Source organism: Danio aesculapii, chromosome 5 (genome assembly GCF_903798145.1).
Source record: "Danio aesculapii chromosome 5, fDanAes4.1, whole genome shotgun sequence".
NCBI lineage: Eukaryota > Metazoa > Chordata > Actinopteri > Cypriniformes > Danionidae > Danio > Danio aesculapii.
Window position 1 is genome coordinate 33,433,951 of NC_079439.1, and position 21,931 is coordinate 33,455,881.

The following is a 21,931-nucleotide window of genomic DNA, read 5'->3' on the forward strand; positions in this document are numbered from 1 at the left end:
TAGGTCGATGTCATGATCTTTACTGCCATCGTGTGGTAGATTGACACATTACAAAACTACATGGATTTAACTCACCTGTGCACTGTTTTTCAGCTACTGTATGCTGCAGAGTTAATATGAGATCATTTTTTAAGTCAAAAGGCTTTAAATAAAAGCAATTTGCGATGTATATTTATATTGCAGTAGAAATAAAAGCAGACCAATAACGTTAGGTGTTTGATATTAAACGAATGACCTTTTAGATTTTGTAAAGTTAATGCAGTTACGGGTTCACTCTGTGCTCATCTATTACCGCCTAATGCTGAAAACAAATATATCATCCTGAGTGAAGGCTGGACTATTTTGTTTATTGTTCCACTGAAAGCAGACGACACAATATCAACTGCTCGGGGCAATAATAAACTCAACGTTAGACGCGACAGTAGATCTCTCTCCATTGATAATATCTCGTCTGTTTGTTACAGCAGCTTCTCTGTGGCCTCAGACATGTCGTTTCATTTCTGTGTTCCAGAAAGAGCTGCTGTTGTCACGGTGACATGCATTATAAATGAATGTGGCCGAGACTCGGTTCAGGCTACATTGTGTAGACGCCACGTTTGAATACTATATTTTCATATCTGTTCTGGCGAGATAGACGTTCAGAAACTGGATTAGTCGAGGCGTTAATTCGCAGAACATCAGTTCATGCAGAGGCTGTTTATGCGGCGTTAGGACCCTGGGGACTCGATCACAGCCACGGAGCAATTTGCATGCGTTTGTTCTGCAAGGCAAACACTGGTGTATGAGTGAAATCTAAACCACCGGAAGATCGAGGAACAGAGTCGCACACAAGCTTTTTGGTGTAGGATCGTTATCGTGATGGGAAGCTTTCAGTCTTTGCCGGATGACCATCAATATCATACCTTGTCACAGAAGACAGGATGTAAGTTTAAACCTCTTGGTTACTGTAGATGTCATAAGATCCAATTACACTTATTATGTGCCACGTTTGACAGGCGCAACACCATTTAATGAGGAAGCGTCATGTGTCATGGTGTAGTGACATGTAGTGTAAATATCTTGTCAGAACTTGCACATTTATGTGGTACTGGTAGAGTTGACAGCTACTGTACTGCCTAATGTATGTATGAACATTTAGACTATTTATTGGAAGCCAGCAAGTTCATAATGTTTCTCTTTGGATATTGGTATTCATAATTGGGGGGGAAAATGATAACGAAACTGAATGTTTGTAAAATGTGCTAAACCTTCTTTCACCTCTACAGACCAGTTTTGTGACCATGGACCACAAAACCATGTTGCACCTATATATTTTAGCAATAAAGTTAGCCAAAAAACATTGTATGGGTTCAAATGATTTTTCTTTTATGGTCAAAATTAATAAAATATTAATTAAAGTTCAGTTTCCATGAAGAAATGTTGTAAATGACCTACAGTAAGTATATCTAAACTCAATATTTTGTTCGCAATATACATTGCTAAGCACTTAATTTAGATAACTTTAACGGTGATTATATCTGTATTAGATTAATTTCTTTGAATCATTCTGTTTTTATCATATAGTTGTATCTCAGCCATATATCCTAACCTAACAAACACATCAATGGAAAGCCTATTTATTCATCTCACGATAACGCATATATTTAAATTCCCCCAAATTATGCTTATGACTGGTTTTGTGGTCACAATTAGTTAGACAATAGGTATTGATTCCACCCATCATCTTTTACACACTCATGTTGTTCCAAACCCATACGACAGAAGGTATTATCAGTCTCTAATGTCACCTTCTGGGTTCCACAGAAGAAAGCATGTCATTTGGGATTGGAGCAGCATGATGGTGAGTTAATGATGACAGAATGTTGTATTTTTGGGTGATGCCTTCAAGATTGCTGCATCGCTCACAATCATTCATAATTTAGTTAGAATAGTCATACACAATAGCTATGTGTTTGTGTGTGTATGTGTGTGTGTGAAGCATCTTGGAGAAGTTTCAGCTGTTGTTTCACTTCACACATTGTGCATGCATGGTGCCAGCTGGTGAGTCATATCACCTCCATTCTTCATGTTCTCTTTCAGTTTCACTGGAGCAGATCGGAATCCTCCACAATCGCTTTAAGCAGCTCAGCCAAAATGAGGAAACACTACGGTAATCTTCAAGAGGTTGTTTTTTGTTTGGGAGATGATTCTGCACAACGGTTTTTAAGAAACAGATCTAATCAGTTATTGTGGCGTCTGAAGTCTACAAATATTTCTTATGCTTGTTTAATGGGTCTGCTTGGGTACTTTGTTTAGCTTTTCAACATTTTACGTAAATATATGAAAGAATGAAAGACTAATGTGTATTTATATCTATATATATGCATAGTTAATGTCAGAATTATTAGCCCCTCTTAGATTTTTTATGTTTTAAATATTTCCCAAATGATGTTTAACAGAGCAAGGAAATGTTCATAGTATGTCTGATTATATTTTTTCTACTGGAGAAAGTCTTATTTGTTTTATTTCGGCTAGAATAAAAGCAGTTTTTAATTTTTTAAAAGCCGTTTTAAGGTAAAAATTATTAGCCCCTTTAAGATTTTAGTATACAGAACAAACCATCATTATACAATAACTAGCCTAATTACCCTAACCTGCCTAGTTAGTCTAATTAAGCATTTAAATGTCACTTTAAGCTGAATATAAGTGTCTTAAAATATCTAGTTAAATACAATGTGCTTGTCCTTTGTGTGTTAACCTTAATTTTTTGTTTTCATTTGAAGGAGAGATGATCTTAAAACAATTCAAGACCTTGAAAGCAACCCAATTCGGTCCCAGATTATAGAGGCTTTCTTTGATAAAAGGTAATTTTTTTAGATGCTGTGTTGAGGTCAATAAATATATCTTTTTGGTGTCTATTTATATTACATCTACAAAAGGGATTTTACTAGTAAATTTATATAGAGTGTAATTGTATTATAAAAGTATCTAATTTAATAACCTTTGTTGATATTTGTCAAATTATGAGATAATACTTTACAATAAGGTTGTATTAGTTAATGTTATGCAATGCATTTATTAGTTAATGAAAATACAGTTGTTCATTGTTAATTCTTGTTAACGCACAGTTCATTAAAGTTAACAAGTAGGAATTTAGATGTCATTATGCATTAGTAAATGTTGAACTATGATTAATAAATGCTGTACAAATACAAGTATTTTCATGCTTAGTTCATGTTAGTAAAGTGATAAACTATTAAAACCCTATTGTAAAGTGTGACCAATAATGTTCAGTTCAGTTACTTTAAAATGAGTCTGCATATTTTGGCCTGCTCATATTAAAAGATAGAAGAGAATAAGTGATCATGCTAAAGTGTATTCTACTTTAAATTACTGAAATATCTTGCTGACAGATTGGTAAAACTTGAAAGATTGTGTCAAAGTTTAAAGATTAAAAATGTCAATAATTAGTATTTTATGCTTAAATAGCATGTTATATTTCATCAAACGATTCTTGTTCTAAATATGCTTGACAAGATTTTTTGTACATAGATTATTGTTACATTGAATGATATTTCAGTGCAAATCGATTGTAAATCTTGGTTAAAAAGAAAAAAAAAATAAATGAACAGGACACTTTCAAGTGTCAGTGTAGGTGGCTAAGACTCCATTTAAAGGATGCGAAACTACACCCTCACAGTGAAGGGAAGCTTTTCACTGTCTGTGTCTGTGTTTTTTACCCTGTGTGATGCGGCTAGCATCATTAGGAAAGGTGGTTTAGGTCAGGGATTCCTAAAATTTTCAGGCCACAACCCCCAAAATAACAATACCAGTGACACGTGAACCCCAATTTTTTTGAGGTGGTTATAAATATATAAACTTTGCACACAACAGTGCACACATACCAATAGGCCCAATATTCATTGTTTGATTTTGGAGAACGCCACTCGGAGACCATCCTCCATGCTCATTTGTGGCCTATATTTATTTTTAATGTATGTGCAGTAAAGGTGTAAGAAAGCTTAACCTGGTGTCATAAAATCAATCTGCTGCATCTGGCGCTATTGCTGTGTATTTAATATAACATAATCACCCCAGGGGTAACAAAAAAATCAAAGGCTGATGGCTTTTTATTTGCATGTTGATTTTTACTGTTTCTTATTAACATGTTAACAATGTTACTATTAACTACCATTTTATTCTTCAGGATAAAATATGGTAATTCTAACAGTTTAAAAAATAAATTCGATTATCGTCCCACGACCCCCCGTGGGATCCCGACCCTCACTTTGGGAACCACTGGTTTAGGTGGCCATCTTATAGAGTTACATTTATATAGCTAATCATTTCTTTAATTATAAAATTACTGATTTGACTGACGGAATGCTTTATGTAATTTATAAATCAAACATTAAAGTTCTCAGGAAAGTGTTGCAAGCTATGAAATTGTATTATTAGTACTATTATTATCAGTATTAGCAGTGTTAGTAATAATATTATTATTGATAATAATAATAATAATAATAACAATAAGTCAAGTCATTAAAATTTATCTAAAAACCACAAAACTAAATAATAACAGGGAAGTTTAACTTTCTGGACTCAACAAAGGAGCAGTAACACCTTGTTTACCTACATGTTCTTCACAGGAACTTCCAGAACGATGCAACAGGATCTGTGCAAGAAATTGGCTTTGAGGAATTCCTTACAGTCATGTCGTATTTCAGAGCACCAGCTCATCATATCACAGAGGAGCAGAGAGAAGAGATCAGGAGAGCCAAACTGCGCTGTAAGTGCATGCAGAATACACTATTGACATTCAAAACATTCTCTGGAAACAAGGATGATAGAGATAAAATGCCAAGGAAGAGAGTTATGAATTCAAAATGTCATTGATTCTGTCCTGTCTTTTCTTCAATAGTTCTGTTCAACATGCATGACACTGACAATGATGGAACCATAACACTGGAGGAATACAGACATGTAGGAGTTGTTTTCGTATGGTTGCATCTTTCTGAGTAAATCCTGACATGTGGATAGTTCACTGTTATATCCAGAAACGATCAGCAGTGTTGTGATGTCTACTGTTCAGGTAGTGGAGGAGTTGTTGTCCCGGAGTGGAGCTCTTGGCAGAGAGACAGCAAAGGGCATTGCAGATGCTGCAATGCTGGAGGTTGCCAGTATCACCGTAGGTCCCATGGTACGTTAACTAGAGACTGGATTACTAAATCAGACATGTTTTTTCCCTTGAACTAGCACTTAATGACTTTTTTGATTTTGTAAAGTCAGGTTATCAGATTTACAAATCTAGTAAATGCTGTTAGTAAAACTTTTATTATATTATACAGTTTATATTTTACAGTGTTTGATGCACATACGTGAAACAGCACAAAAAAGTACATTACAAATAATTACCCTAAACCAAACAGTAAAATTAGTTAAATTACTCACTGCAACAAGTGTATGCACCCTCTGAACAAAACAGCTAGCGATGCAACTGAACTGAATTTCTGGAGTGAACATTCTAAAATCACTTGGCCGAAAACCAAAACAAAAGAATTTTTTGTAATAATTATTTATTATTTTGTTAAATAATATACACACATTTTGATTATGAAGTATTAAATTATACTGATTAAACAAAAACGCAAGCTAACAAAATCACCACATTTAATTGACAGTAAAATTATATTAAAATTGTAGTTGAATGACGTTGAATGAAATTTTGTTGACGTTGAACGAGTCGAGAGTCGTATTTTACCAGTGTTGCCTTGACAGCACTGTAGAGATTGTGCAAGCAGCAGTAACAAGTATACTATATAGAAATGTCTTGTTGTCATGCTATTTGGCTGAACTTGCTTTTTCAGTAATCATATGTGGTTCGTGCATATATTCGCATACTGGAACATGAGCAGAATATACACAGAGCTGAATATCAAGCTAGTTGACAGCAGTGACTTTTCTTTTCAGCCATTACTGAAAATACCATTTTTGTGCATAAAAAATTTAGTATTTGAAAATTTGATCCATCACCAATCACTATTCACTAATCAACTCTGAAAACTGGACTGACAGTTTCAATGTACCAGAACTTCTATGATAAGCTGCTTTGACGCAATCTACATTGTAAAAGCGCTATATATAAATAAACCTGAATTGAACTATTCATTAATGTATACAATAGGGCTGCACAATATATCCCTTCAACATCGATATCTCAATGTGATTATTCGCAATAGTCACATCGCAGGATATGCAATGTTGAGTTTGGGTTATAATTTGTCATTTGCGTGTGTTCTGTGTTGCATGAGGCCTGTGATTGTATGAGGATTTAAAAGCCTTCAGGCCTGAAAAATTGTACCTTTTGCAACTATAAATTTTATTGAATTATTAATAAAATTAAGACTAAACTGTATTATTTTACATTGCTTATTACACACACCAATTAACCCAGGGATTGCAGTATTTATGATACAAGTATTTCAAATAGGTATTTTGAATGCAAAATAGTATTTTGTAATTTGTATTTGATAAGATTTATGGAAATGGCTTAATATTTTGTATCCTTGTAAACTTTTGTGTCTTGTATTTTAGTATTTTTAAAATACGGTAAAATACTTTGTAAGAAGTCTACATGGTGACATCATATAGATGAACCATCTGAACCTTCTGCTTTGGACATTTATTAACTTTTTCATTTAAAGTAAAAACTAAAAAAAATATATAAAATTTGTAAAGTATACTGTACAAATAATAGTAGTTTTGGATGGATTGCCAAATGTTTGTCTTTTAAACAAGAAATATAAAATTAAGTCCTACAGTGGCAATTCCTTCAATACTTTTTTGGCTGTTTTAAATGCCAGTATTTGAACATCTGGTATAGTTGCAATGCATAGTAAATGAAGAGGAAAGATGAATGCCTAAAGATGTCAAAGTGACAACATATGAAACACATATTTTATAATCTCCTAAAAATGGACAGGTTAAACAGCAGGAGCAGGATATAGTATATAAAGAGTTTATTGACAAAAATAGATAACAATTTTTTAGACATTTACATTTATATAGCTAATCATTTCTTTAATTATAAATTTGTGATTGACTGACTGAATGCTTTATGTAATTTGGAAATCAAACATTAAAGTTCTCAGGAAAGTTTTGCAAGCTATGAAATTGTATTATTAGTACTATTAATAATAATAATAATAATAATAATAATAATAATAATAATAATAATAATAATAATAGTAATAATAATAATAATAATAATAATAATAATAATAATAATAATAATAATAATAGTAATAAGTCCAGTCATTAAAATTGATCTAAAAACCACATATAAAATACATATAAAATACACATATAAAAAGCTGGAGCAGGATATAGTATATAAAGAGTTTATTGACAAAAATAGATAACAATTTTTTAGAAGTTTTCAGAAATCATGTTTTTACATTGAGTATTGAAGAGTCAGTTTAATGGTAAAGGGACTGAAGTCATGCTACTTTTTAAACGTATTTTGTAGTATTTTTAAAATACAAAAATACTGTATTTTATTTCGATACATTTTGTGACCACTGTATTTTGTATTATATTTTAATACACTTAAACTTAAGGTATTTGGTATTTTATTTTAAAATACATTTCAATGTATCTTTGCCCAACCCTGAATCAACCTACATTTATAAATTCTTTCCAAATAGAGTTATTAAGGCATCTGGTGAAATTGTACACATATTGCAATATATATCACAGAAAAACAGCATATAGTAACTTCAGATTTTTCCAATATCGTGCAGCCCTAATATACAATGAAATGTGGGATTGCACATTTGCAACAAATTCACAATGCACAAATATCTTAATATCTCAATAGTAAATAGAACCCCAGATGTAAGTAAATAGAAATAAATATGTGTGTTTGTGTGTGTGTGTTTGATGAAGTCAATCAATTTAACTTTTTATATTTGCATTTTCTCATGTAGTATTTTACTATTTGTCCCCAAAGTATTAGACAAACCCACAATTCACAATCTCACGCTAATCTGTTTGTTTTCTTCAAGGCACCTGATGAGTTCTATGAAGGAATAACATTTGAGCAGTTTCTGAAGGTTTGTAAATTAGTCATTTTTTTTAATGCACAAGCCAGATTGTCCAATTTACTATTTTCTATTAGTCAAATACAGTACTTTGTATTATATTTCTTCACATCAACTCAAAAGATTTGTCTCACTGTCATAATCTGCATTGACTTTGTTTTTCTGTGTCCCACTCAATAGATTCTTAAAGGAGTTGAAATTGAGACGAGGATGCACATTCGCTTCCTAAACATGGACACAACCGTTCTATGCAAGTAACGATCTGTCTAAATACTGCCAGTTAAATATTTATCTTTGTTGAAAAAGCACTTTAGCAGATGCGATTGTTTTTATTTGTAGGAATCTCAGTATGTGTGTGTGTGTAAGTTAGTTAAAAAGCAATAACAAAAAGAATCTTGATATATTCAATCTCCTTGCTTTGCATGTTCATATTATAAAATTATTATTATTAATACAATACAATTAAAGCTATGCAGGCATATATTTATTTATTTATTTTTCTTAAATTATCTTTTCTAAATGTGTCTTTACGCTAATATGATCTTATTAAAACCAAATGAAATCATCTACTGTATATTTTCACATTACTATATGAATATTAAATAGATAAATCAAATTATTAACACTGTGATGTAGTTATATACGAGTACTATTTTATATGCTGATGATCTGTCTGTAATACTTATAAATTAAAAGTAGTTGAATGTAGTCTGAATTAAAGAACTGCAGTTCCTCCAGTCAGCCAGCAGATATTGCTAATGCCACGGCTTTGTTTGTGTCAGTGGACATAGATTTACTCAGGTACCTGTACAACCAATAAGCATGCTTCAGCATGTTCGTATAGGGGCAACTATAAGTGTATTAACAAGCATTATTTTGTAAACAATAGAAGATATTCTAAAATAACTATTAACACCATTACAATGATAATCCGCACTTGCTAGTGGACACCAAAGACCTTTAATCATTAATATCAGAAGCCACGTATCAACTTTGATACAAAGAGCTCAATGTGTTGTGTCAGCATGGATTGTACACATGTAGGTTTGATGCCGGGAAAATACTTTGCATAATGCATTTTTACTTGCAAAAATGAAACTACTGTAGCATTTAATCTGTGAAAGGGTAAAAATGTCTCAAAATGAAGAAGTGAACAATTGTTTCTTCTCTTAACCTAAAAAAGGAGAAAAGACGGTATATGCACCCACTGTGTATTGAATCCGCAACTTGCATTTACCACAATAAAACGGCATTTTTGCCACACTGAAAACTTTTTGTAATGCACTGGTGTTTTTCTTTCCATGAAACAATCAGCATTTCTCAGATCTCTTCTGTATTTGATGGTAAAAAGATGATGATCGCTTTCATATTTCGTGTGAAAATGTCACCTGAGGTTGCCAAGCTAGACAGGAAAAAGGTTCTCACACAAGCACCTGTTTTGATTGTATGTAATTTGATTTGGGGGTCTTCCCCACCACACACTACCTCTGAACGTATCTTCGATCCACTACCCTCTTTTTCTGTGCCACTCCCTTGGTTTTCTAAGCAGGGCACCGCTACAAAACCCCCTTGTGTGTTTCTACAGAAATCAAAAATGTCAGACTTCAGGAAGTTTGATGTCTATGACTGATGTCAGAATTTACTAGAGCTGTTTCTTCAGCTGTTTTGCTTAACAAAATGCAACCTTTGTTTTGCACAACAGAAGTTTCCAGCACTGTTAAGCTACTAATAAAGTAAAGGTGACAGGAAGAACATTTTTTTCAGATCTCTTCTCATAATGTGATGAAAACTAAGAACCATTTTCTACTTTGAAAAACCTTTTGTAGAAAGAGAAGTTTTCAAGGATGTTAAAGGTTTTTCAATAATGACAAAAAACAGCCTTTATTTGATATAAATGTTGTTAAAATCTCCAGCTATCTAGTTTTAAAGGTGGTGGAAATGCTATCAGGTGATCTGGCTATTTGATTTAATAGTTTGGTGGATCCCAAAATAATGCAAAGAACATGTATCTCATCTGATTTTAAAGGGGTGGTTCACTACAATATCATATTTTAAACTTTAGTTCATGTGTAAAGTAGCTGTATGAACATAAACAACATCTCTGAATGTAAAATGCTAAAAATTCACTGCAAAGGGAGACATTGGCTTTTACAGAGTTAGCAAAGCCTACAGCGAACGAAATTTGGGGTCTACAAAAAAAAAAAAATACATCTGGGTTAATGAGATCATAAACCCTTTAAGTTATGTGCATTCACCAAGTTCAAACACCCATGTGCAGTGAAGGGGCGTGGCCAGAGGTGCTGTAATGTTATAACAAAGAAAGCTTAAATGCCGTCCAAACGCTGCTATTTCCACAGAGCTCATTCTGTTTTTTTGTATTTGGGCATTTCTAAAGGACACGACACAAAGAGAGAAGTGATTGCATTTTAATTTTAATTATGTTGCAGAGAATTATAAAAAAGATATAGCTAGCATTTGACAAAGGACAGCTTCCACAATCTCTCCCAGTTCAGTGCTGGATTCGGCTCCTACCATAATAGACGAAGCTGTTGATTGTGAACCACACCTGTGAGTATCTTTATTTGTCAAAATCGATCAATTACATGCACAGTTTCTAGCGTTAATGGTATGTTGCAGTGAGGAAATAAACATGGATGTAAACAACGGGAAATGCTGTTTGGCACTGTTAACAATTTAGCTACAAATTCATATTTATCTGTCAAACCACTGTAAACACCCAAAATCTTAACCAGCGCATACGGTGTCTCTCTATGCTGCCGCTTTCCCTGCGATCTACATCTCAAATAACGAACTCCTAAAATATATGTGAACGTTTCATATTACTTATACATGCTTATAACCCAAATATATGTGAAAGACACTTGTCAGATGTTATTTTAGAGAGCAGGCATGAGGTTTATCTGTGTCCTCTGTGTCATTTTCTGTCTGATTCAGGCACAAACTGATATGGCTAACAGCTACTCTGACTGACAATTTTTACACAGCAGAGGCAAAGCGCATGCTAGTAGAGGCCTGGTGACATGGAACCGAACCACGAATCACAGCACACTATGTTAGCTGACCAATCAGAGCCTCTTGAAGGCGTGCTTTTAGAGAACTAGGAAATATGACATTTTTGTTTGTTAGTTATGTAATTGTTAATTACCTTATTTATGCATTCTTCAACACAAGTTTGCTTATTAGAACTCTTTTCAGCCCTTTCATCATCTGACCAGGGGAAGTTTACCTGAATGAAGAGTATGAAAGCAGGGACACAATATTTTCCAATACCTCATCATTATTAGTGTAGACCTCATGTGATATCAGAAAGATGTACTGGATGTTTGCTCTGCTGCTAAAGGCTGCTTCTCAAGCAGAAGGCTGCATCTTAAATCAAACTTGCCACAGGACGTTTAGACATTTTATTTGGTTAAACTTAGAAACAAAACTTTACCTGCTGAAAGTGAAGATATTTTAGATGAAATCCAAGAGCTCTGTGACCCTTTATAGACAGCAAAGTTCCTAAAACATTCAAAGGCCAGAAAAGGAACAAAACGTTTGTCAAAGCAGCAGTTTATGTGACCTCAGTGGTTCAACTGTAATCATATGAAGCTCCAAGAACACTTGTGTGCAGCAAAAAACTGTACAAAGTTTGTTCGGCAGTGTTTTCTTGGTCAGATTATGGTGTGTTTACTACACAGAATAAGATGCTTGTGTGTTGTCATATTTCTCATAGTTAATGTGCAGTCTGAGGACCTGACGATGATGAGAAGACATTGGCAAATAAAGTCCTATTTGCAGCTTTTTGTAGCACAAAAGTTTTATTGGAGCCTTGTGTGATTACATTTGAACCATTGAAAGTCACATGTGTTACAATGTTTTTGTTCCTTATCTGGACTTTTAAAATTCTTGGAACTGTTGCTATTTATGGAGGAAGGGGGAGCTCTCAAATTGAGATAATGTAATATATAATATATATAATATAATATAATCTAATATATCTCAATTTGAGCTCTGAAGATGAATGAAGATTTTAAGGTATTAAAACGACATGAAGGCAAGTAATTAATACTGACGTTTAAATAAACTAAAGTTTTCATTTTGGGTGATCTAATCCTTTAGTGGACAAACTGAAATAAATACAAGTAAACTCTAAGTGATGATAATATTTGTTTCTGAAATACTTCAGGTTTCAAAAATGTGCATTTAAAAAAATCATTGGATCAGTCTATTTTCCCAACTTTTCAAATGTATTTATATAATCTCTACAAAGTTAACAACTTACATTTTTTGTTGTAACAAGTTTGGGTCGGTTGTTTAAATTTTCACTTTTTACAGTGCATAAACTTGAGTTCAAAATCCCAAACTTATTGCCAAACATAAATACTATAAGTTGAAATAACTTAATTGGACTATTAACCCAACTGTTTTGGTCATCTCTTGGCATATTGTACAACACAATGCTGACAAGACATGCATGTCTGCACATGTATGAATGCTCTGCAACAAATGATTTTGCTAAATAACACAATACAAGAAGACAAGGGCATCAGCTAACACGTTTAAAAAAAAAAAGTTGTTTACGTTAAGAATAATTGACGACAGGCAGTTGAATTCTTAGATGTTAATGCACATCTGATGCGGTGATGCAGCCACATTGTGAAGCAGATTTCAGAGTCGATTATTCCGCTTCTACTATGATGACTACACCTGAAGACAATGTCCTGAACTTGTATCAAGACATTTGTCAGGTTGACTCCAGTCTGTTATGAAGGTGCTCAGGACAGTTTGCAAAAGCTGTGACCTAAAGGTAAGGATGTTGTAATAAGTTCAGCTTTTTTGCATAGACTTATCATTTTATAGTATTTTGTTACATGGTTACATGTTTGTTTTTTACTCTCAAGGGGATGTTTAGCATTGACATGCATTATATGAATCATCAAGGATGACAGTTTCAACCTATCAGCTAAACATCTAAAGTTCTACTGAAGAAAAACGTCACACACATCTTGGATGGCGTAAGGGTGAGTAAATGATTTTAGAGAAAAACATTTTTAGCCGTCTTTTTAATAGAAGACTGACTGACAACCATCTGATTCTCAAAACTCTACATTAGCCACAGTTTAGCATTATGGAGTTAATATACAACAAACACGAAAGAAAAGTCTTCATTTCTTAACATTTTTGACTTGCATTACATAATCAAATTATTGCAGCATTCTTTGACACCTATGACCCTGTTAAACTTCTGACAATGTAAAACTGTACTGGGAAGAATCTCCAATAGATCAGCATGAGTAATAATTTATTTAGAAGAGTCAAAAACAAAACACAGTTGAATATTATAATAGACAACACAGTCAAACATGCTTAGCAAAATGGGTGGAAATGCTGATAGAGCTTTTTTATTTTCCCTGTTTTTCCTGAAGAACGTTGCCATGCAGAACTTGACCTATAATGAGTCTTCCTACTTCTATTTCCACAGAAGCGTGTGACTAGGGCAAAGTGCCTGAGATGGCGATTTTTTTTTTTTACATGCCAAAACTCACTAACAGCATATAATAAATCAGATGTAACATTACTTATACCATGTCTGTTGTTGTTTTTGTATGTTGTTTGGTATAACTTGTAATTTTTCCATTAACATCATAACAATGTTTGTGCTGTTTTGATGTCATGCACAGTGTTTGCAATGCACTAAATGAAAAAGAAAGTAGTTTTGAATGTCTATTAATGCAAAAGTTTCTTCTAGGTTTTGTTTATTTTGAAGTAATGAATGCACAGTAATTTAGATCATAAAATACATTATATAAATAAGTATCAAAATATACACTTACATTCATAATCACAACATTCTCATTCAGCATTATTACAGTAGTTGTGCTGAGTGAATCTTCAAATCCAAGTCTGTTCATTGTAAAGGGAGATTCACTCAAATGGACACAAATGCACACTCATACCTTGTGACAATGGAGACGGCTAGTCAGTTTTTTTTTTTTTTTCCACTTTCTGATGTGGTGAAATGAATGCGTCATTATGGGCTGATATCAGTCTCTTATGCTTCCTGCCTTCTAAAATGGTCTCAAGTGAAGTCTGCGTCTGAGATGGTATACATTTTAACTGTTTTTTTTAGGTCATGCTAGACTGCAAAAGCCAATGTGTGACATCACAGTTTTCAAAATAAGATTTTTTTATAATCCAAACAATTGTCTGTGATGACATGATAAACCTCATAGAATCCTGAGCAACTGATTAGAGTGGATTTGAGCTTTTGTTCTTGAAAGAGAAAAAGGCATCACATCCAGTCGTGCACAGTTTTGATGACAACTGATGCTACATGAGAAAATCAAAACAAAGTATTTTAACTGTCATATAATGAAAGGAAACATGGCAGTCAATGATGGTCAAAATGTTCTGCGAACTAGTCCAAGTCTGAGTTTCTAAAATCAGTTTGTATAACTATTTGGTCCACATATATAAATGCGACATTTAGGACAGAAATAAATTATATAAATAAACATATCCTCATCAAACACATACTACTACACACATCTCATAAACAGTTATTGAAGTACAAAAATAAATATTAATAATAAATTACATCATCTTAAATCACAATTGAGTTTGTCAAGAATAATTTTTTTTTGTCCTCCTGCAGGTTTTTCCCTTGAGAGACTTCTGTTCTTGAACTGCTCGACTAAGGAGCTGCTGAAGCCGAGTTAGGACGATGCATCCATAGGCCTTCTGCTGGAAAATATTCTGTGCTGGGGGAATTCCCGTTGGCCTTTCAGCTGGCTCAGGAATGGGTATATTTGGCAGCAGGATTTGTAAGAGACAGTTCACCCTTACAGCCATGTGGCGAATGTGTGTAATCACGCTGTTAATTCCCTCTGTCAGGGGGTTGGTTGGAGGATCGAGGTCCTGCTGCTGCTCCATCACTGTCTTCAGGTGCGGCAGAAACGCCTTCAGGTGGGAATAAATGCTCAAGATGCGCTCTGATTCAGTCTGACCGGAGATTGTAGATACTGGAACATTGTCCATTTGCATTTCACAGATCAGGTCTGTAGAGTCTCCTTGACTGGCTTTCTGAATGAGAGAAAACAAAGAGCCTGTAAGATCTAAAGTCCAGAAATGATACAATAGTTTGTGCTTTTGGAAGTTTGCACATTTACAGAAGTTTTTGTTTTGGGGAAATTTTATTGTGACTACTATCTTTTTTTTCTCGAGGAAAATAACAGTAGACATTTTCAGTAGCTTTTTTTAGGGCAAGAAATATATACACAGTAAAACCCCAAAAGTTAAGGGAACTCAAACCATTTAAGGAAACCGATTGCAACAAACACTTTGAGTTCAAAAACTAATCCTAATGAGTACTGTGAACTTAATCCATTTGAGTAAACGAAGCGATTTGAGCACAGTAAAACCCAGTAAACAAGGAGAACTTAAACCAACAGTACTGTAAAACCCAATAAGGTAAGGCAACTCAAACTGTTTGAGGAAACCAATTACTACAATCCATTTGAGTTAGAACACTAATATATTTGAGTACTGTGAACTTCCTCAATTTAAGCTGAAGTAATGAGGTATTTAATTTTAACTCATTACCTTCAACACTGAGTTCAAATTTTTTTTCAAATGAGTAGAAGTAATTTTCAGTAAGTGTTAGTTAACTACACTCATTTCATTTGATAAAGTTGACTGTTGGGTTTTACAGTGTGTGTGTGTGTGTGTGTGTGCAAATATATATATATATATATATATATATATATATATATATATATATATATATATATATATATATATATATATATATATATATATATATATATATATATATATATATATATATATATGCATGTAATATTCTACAATATCAGAACTTGTACAGGCTCCTCACCCTTGTGTATTACTCCGCCCACATAGAGTGACAACAGATAATAAAGAGACAATAAACTCACTACATTTTGACAAATATTGCAGCTGTTGGACAACATCTTTTGAGGCTTTTTTAGGCGACAATGTAAGTGTTTAGATTGCAGTTTATTTATAAGGACAGTGCCTATTTTAGATATTTATAATTTCGGAGATACAGCGCGTCGGCATCCATCAGCCTGTCATCAGAAAGGCAGTCTGGCAGAAAGGCATTAAGAATAACCAAATATGTGTCCCAAATTGCATACTTATTCACTATTCTACGTCTTTTTGTAGTATAAATAGTGTACTAAAAATTATTTTTGTTCTAAAAACAATACGTGCACTTTAAATACCTGCATAATGCACTTACTCAACTGGCCATTAAAATTAAGTTTGGAATGTTGGACGAAAGTGGCTGATATTTGTTTGCAAATATCAGTCACAGTTCCAACATTCATGTTAAAAATTGTATTTTCCAGATCTGAGGTAAACTATCGCTGCTGTCGCTATGGCAATAAATGTCATGTAAATTGCCATTTAGATTAATAGTGGTAACATTTAACACTGAAAAAAGCACTAAAATCAGTACCTGAGGCCATCATTGTCATAGTAGTTTATGCCACAACATCACATAAATGGAAATCATTTCTACGATATAAACTTTGCATGTCGCTGCTGCCAATAGTTAGAACTAAATCTCCATTTAACATGGAAAATATATCTTATATCTCATTACAGTGTCCCATCGCATGGTATAAGGCTTTTTAAATATATTCGTAATGAGAACTCGAAATCAAAACATGCTTAGAGTTTAACCTAACTACACAATTGTGTATGCATTTAAAAATGTCACTCACATTTTTAATTTACACAGTATATGTTATATCTATAATAATGGAGGAATCCTGATTCTTCGCAAAAATGATAAGACATATCTTTTTTATTATAGGTTGCATGTATCAATCTTTTTAAAGAGACAGTTCATGTTTTGTCATTGATTCCTATTCATCGTCATGACTATTTTCTGCATGACCCACACATGAACCACATTTACATTGAGCTATGCCTTTGTGCGACTCATTTCAACACTTTGTCTAGTCAGTACAGTACATATACAGCCAAAGAGCTAAATTTACAGTTCCCACAAACTCCCACCCACTCTCAAAACAACCCAATTTTATCAATGGAAGGAGTCGCCTCATTGGACGTGGAAACCACCCATGCATCTGTTGACCATATTAGGATTATATTGTCAGAGCATTTCTCCTTTCATTTACCAATCACGACTGATTTAGGACCACTGACGTAAACACCATTTGCAAAGTTTTTAAAAAAGTAACTATAGAAAAAGCACTTACATATGTTTCCAAGAGCTTCAATGTCATCTTGTTTGTAAACTTGTTGAGCTTCAGACTTCGGTGAAGACGCTGGCTGCAATTTTCAGTCTTGCATGACATTGTTGGCTGCACTAACTGAACGGCAATCAAGATTATGATAGCGAAGTACGCTCCTGTAATTAAAAAAATGATTCAGAAATTAACTAAGCTCAAGTTAAAACGCATTCATATTTTAAAGAGCAGCCATTCATAAATGTCTAGTTTCAAATTCACTGAAATTCTTTAATGCACAAATATAATCAACACAAGTAAATCAATGTGCATATGTATATTATGTGTATTGTAATTGAGTTATTGATCAAATGAATTAACATTAGCAATCTATACATGTTTGACAATAGTTAAGCATGACTGTGAGCATATTGTTGAGTGTGCAGTGAGGCGGTAATACTTACTGAATTTAACTTGCAATCTCTGAGAAAGGCAAAGCATGTTCCTGACATGACAGTTCATTCTCCGTTCACAGACAAAGTTTCAAACTGGTCATGATCACAACTCTGAAAAAGTTTTTAAAGACTGAAACCACACATTTGTCATTGGAAGGAAATGACGCGGCCAGCTTTCTGAGGCAACAAGAGTTCCCAGAATTTATTTTTTCTTTTTGCGTCTTCATTATCACATGTACTATGTGTAATGTTCCCTCCTCCTTTTGTTGCCGCCCAGGTTTGTGTGAATGCTTGCCTATGGGTGGATTGAGCAATGCTGTCTCTTTGTCATAGCTAATTGCCGTCTGATATCACATTAGATTAGAAAAAATTCCATATAATTTGATAATTTCTAAAATCTAAATATCTAAAATGAAGAGATTTTTGGTGTTTTATTTAACACCATTAGCATTAGCAAGATCAGTTGATTACTTTTTCATTGTCATTTATATACAAGTATACATTTATCATCATTCATTAACATTGCTCTAAATTTTACAATGCCATACATATAGCAATTCAAATTAGAATAATACATCATCCACCATAGCACTCTTTCCATCCTTACTCTGAACTTTGTGCCCATTGGTTCAACAGGAAGTGGTCTTGCACCGTCATAAGGAAGGTAGTTTCTCAATTCTAGATTTTCAGTACCTTTTAAATCTTCCGACGCAAAAAAACAAACAAACAAAAAAAAAACAACAACATTGGGAATTTCAGTCACCTATCAGACGAGGAAGGAAGATGACAGATCTTGCTGTGCTTACATTTGCTGTGCTTTTGTCCAACTTCTGCGTGACGTCATTGCATGTTGCATGCAGGATGACTAAAGTGGACAAAAACTGAGCTAAGCTTTATTTTGACCCTTTATGACTGCAAGGGAAACCCCAAAGCCGAAAGTTTAGGTCTTAGCACATATTTACCATAGTGTACCAAAGAAAGGCTGATCTCACAGCCACATTTGTAAAAATACATCCGTGTGCTTAGACAAATAAACGTACTTTCTTGGGTAAGGCGTTTGTCTTTTCATGCACAAGCGTGACACTGATGTGGTAAGCTGTGCCACAGGGGAAATCGGTGTCTTCTCAGCAAAACACAGGTAATAGTAGTTCAGTACCTGGTACTTTCCACAATCCTTACCAAAAGTATGCCCTTTAAGGGTGAAGAAAATGAGGATATACTAAGAGTGTATCATTTGCCCCTTTATGCAGATTGTGGTCACTTTCCCTGTAATTTTTTTATTTATTGCTTAACATCCAGGGTCAACACAATCTCATGGCAATTCGTAACTTTTTGATTTAGTGGCTAATTCGTATCAAGTCGTACAATCTAATTAGTAAAATTTTGTATGATTTGCTCATCACCCAATGGGGGTTGGGTTTAGGGGTGGGGTTGGGTGCCACGCCTCCTTTTTAAAATCATACCATTGTCGTATGACTGAACTTGTACAAATTAGCCACTAAACTGACAAAACGTAAAATACTTAAGTTTTCTCGTGAGATCAGGCTGCCAGGGTTGTGGATGTGGATGTTGATGTGACAGCCAAGCCTTGAAAACAGTACCTAATACACCTCTATCTGATCTTTATCAACTTCAGCCAACTCTTTGGAAGTGTGTCTGCGTTAATTCAGCAGCATTTACGCAGACAGGACAGGGTTTTATATTTGGGTCAGGAAGATCAAAGATAATTTCTCTTAACCTCTAAACCACACAGGAAATGCTTTACTTGAGAGTTTGAGGAAATCCCCCGGTCTCCTTCATGTATTTCTCATAATTACCAATTTAGAGCTTAAAGTTTAAACTCACCTCAAAATTTTTTGTGAACCATGCAACAAACAAAAGAGAGGCATAGCTCTCATAATTTTTGAGACTTAATCTAAATTCATAAAGTCAATCTTGGTGATTATAGTTGACACAATGTTGACATGGGTGTTTAAATGTGCATCTTATTATGTTTAGTTCTTATTTTCTGCTGTTGGATGAATTTTGCTGAGAAGCTGTAATCCACTTGGCAATGCTGCAATATTTCCTTCAAATGTATGAGAGGAGTCATTGCTGTTTCATTTCCTTATACAGTATAACCCAATGCACAATATCACTCAGTCAATTGCATGAAACAACCAACCATGTGACCATCAAGGGACCTGCTCTATGCCAGCTAACATAAATGCATCTTAAGGATGGAAGGTTTTTATAAACAAATGCTACTGCTGGATGTTTAGGATGTCAACATTTCTCCTGCAGTATTTGTGATGATTTGGATGCAGTTCAACAGATGATTCTGCCTACTGCCACTTTTCCAATTGATCAACTAGAAGTCTAGTTATTATTTGTTGCTCTTACAACTGGGATCGACGACAAGACTTTAGTCAGGTAGTGTACATCATTAAAGGAACAATAATCAGTTAATTTGATTGAAATACATAGTGGTGTAAAGGAACAAATTACAAATTATCAAGTTACTGTAATTTAATAGTTTTTCCGTAGGAATAAAAAAAAGTTTTAAAATGTGCACTTTAACTTAAATACGTTTTTTAGTTCTGTATAAGTACTTATGCTGTGCTATTTTGCAGTCACTGCAGTCACTAATATGTGTATTTTTTTGTTGTTTACAGTGAAATAGTCTTGTTAAAGTCGCACATGCACTAAATTAAAATTAATTTTATTAATTCTTTCTGTAGAATGCTGGTGTCATTCCATTGGCATTCCCATATGTTGAATGCTTGATTCTGATTGGCTGATGAGTATTTTGTTGTTCAATTATTTTCATAGAAATGCTTTATTAGTCTGCTATCCACTTCTAGCTCTAATTGGCATTTTGGGCACTAAGGCATCAGATAAGATATGTAAGAAACTAGTCCTACACAAAAGATTTGATGATAAGAACTTGATTGATGTGTAAAAATTCCACATCTAAACTAAAACTAAACATCTTTAGTTGTGGTAATTGTGGTATAAACAGAATAATTGAGTCTGGTCTGTTTAAATAGTAGTGCACCCCTATGTTGTAATATAAATGGCTCTGCATTATTTTCTAATAATTCAACAGATCATCATCAATTCTCTTTTACAACATGGCTGTTCAGTTGTCAAGTGAATAATTAACTCACTTTAACAAATTGAATGATTTTTAAGGCATGACAAAATTTGATCGTATTTGTAAGGAGAATTTAATGTTTCCCCATTCAAACAGAATGCCCAAGCATACTGCCCGAGAGGTGTTTCAAAGATGGTCACCGGGTGAAATGACTTGCCTTAAAGGGACTTTGACTAACTTAATCACAGCTCAGCTTAATTTTAAACTTGAATGAGCAGTTTAAAGTCAGTTTATTTTCATTTAATCTAAAATGACTCAAAGGTTTGTTTGAACTTAAAAATTTAAGGAAGCTATGTAATTTTTACAGTGCTCTGATTAAGAACATTCTAAGACAGTTCAGTTGTTTTCAGATAACCACACAGCTGAAGTACAGTAGTTCAAGATTTCATCATACTTCCACCACTTTGCTGAAGGATTTCAGTTACTTCAAATGATGTCACATCCAACAACAGAAAAAAGCTAAACAAAAGGCTTCGTATGAGATATGTAAACTAGTCCTATGCACAGCAAAGGTTTGAGGACAAAAACGTGCCTTGAAATACAACATCTGAACATTAGGTGTGTTAAGTGGAATAATCAAAACTCCAGGCCTTTGATTATCAGAAAATACGTGAGGTCGAACGTATTTTTTGCTTTGCACGACTTCTAATAATCGATTTATGGCCCATCTTAAATCTGCATATGAACGTTTTATTAATTCTAAGTTTCTTTGATGAACGCCTGGACCTCAGCCAAGAGGACTTCCTCTTAGCAGTGATGTGAAATATAATAGACTGAAATGACATGTCGTTTTGAGTGTAGCTCCGCATATTTCCACAAGCTATACTGATTTCTTAACACAATTTTTATGCAGCAAGAAAAATCACGCTAGTGCACCTTTAAGGGTGTAGTGCTGGAAACGTTTAAAGTTTAAGACGCGTGCACGCGCACACACTCCTTTCTGCCGCTTGCCCGTGGTAGGCATTGCGTAACTCACTCTATCCCACCGGATCTGTTCGCTTCCTCCTCCTCCTCCTC

General features: G+C 34.0%; 2 protein-coding genes across 2 annotated transcripts; one reads left to right on the forward strand and one right to left on the reverse strand.

The window, feature by feature from the left end:
• Positions 1-568: 568 nt before the first annotated feature.
• tescb (tescalcin b) lies at positions 569-9,353 on the forward strand. The gene is made up of 8 exons (XM_056457985.1): positions 569-922; positions 2,080-2,149; positions 2,763-2,843; positions 4,629-4,768; positions 4,901-4,962; positions 5,072-5,179; positions 8,046-8,093; positions 8,262-9,353. Exons 1-8 carry the CDS (start codon positions 859-861, stop codon positions 8,337-8,339), a joined length of 651 nt encoding a protein of 216 aa, XP_056313960.1. The 5' UTR covers positions 569-858; the 3' UTR covers positions 8,340-9,353.
• Positions 9,354-13,865: 4,512 nt separating this feature from the next.
• m17 (IL-6 subfamily cytokine M17) lies at positions 13,866-18,115 on the reverse strand. The gene is made up of 3 exons (XM_056457984.1): positions 17,788-18,115; positions 17,354-17,505; positions 13,866-15,167 (listed from the first exon to the last, which is right to left on the reverse strand). The coding sequence occupies exons 1-3, from the start codon at positions 17,843-17,845 to the stop codon at positions 14,709-14,711; spliced, it is 669 nt and encodes a 222-aa protein (XP_056313959.1). The 5' UTR covers positions 17,846-18,115; the 3' UTR covers positions 13,866-14,708.
• Positions 18,116-21,931: the final 3,816 nt, after the last annotated feature.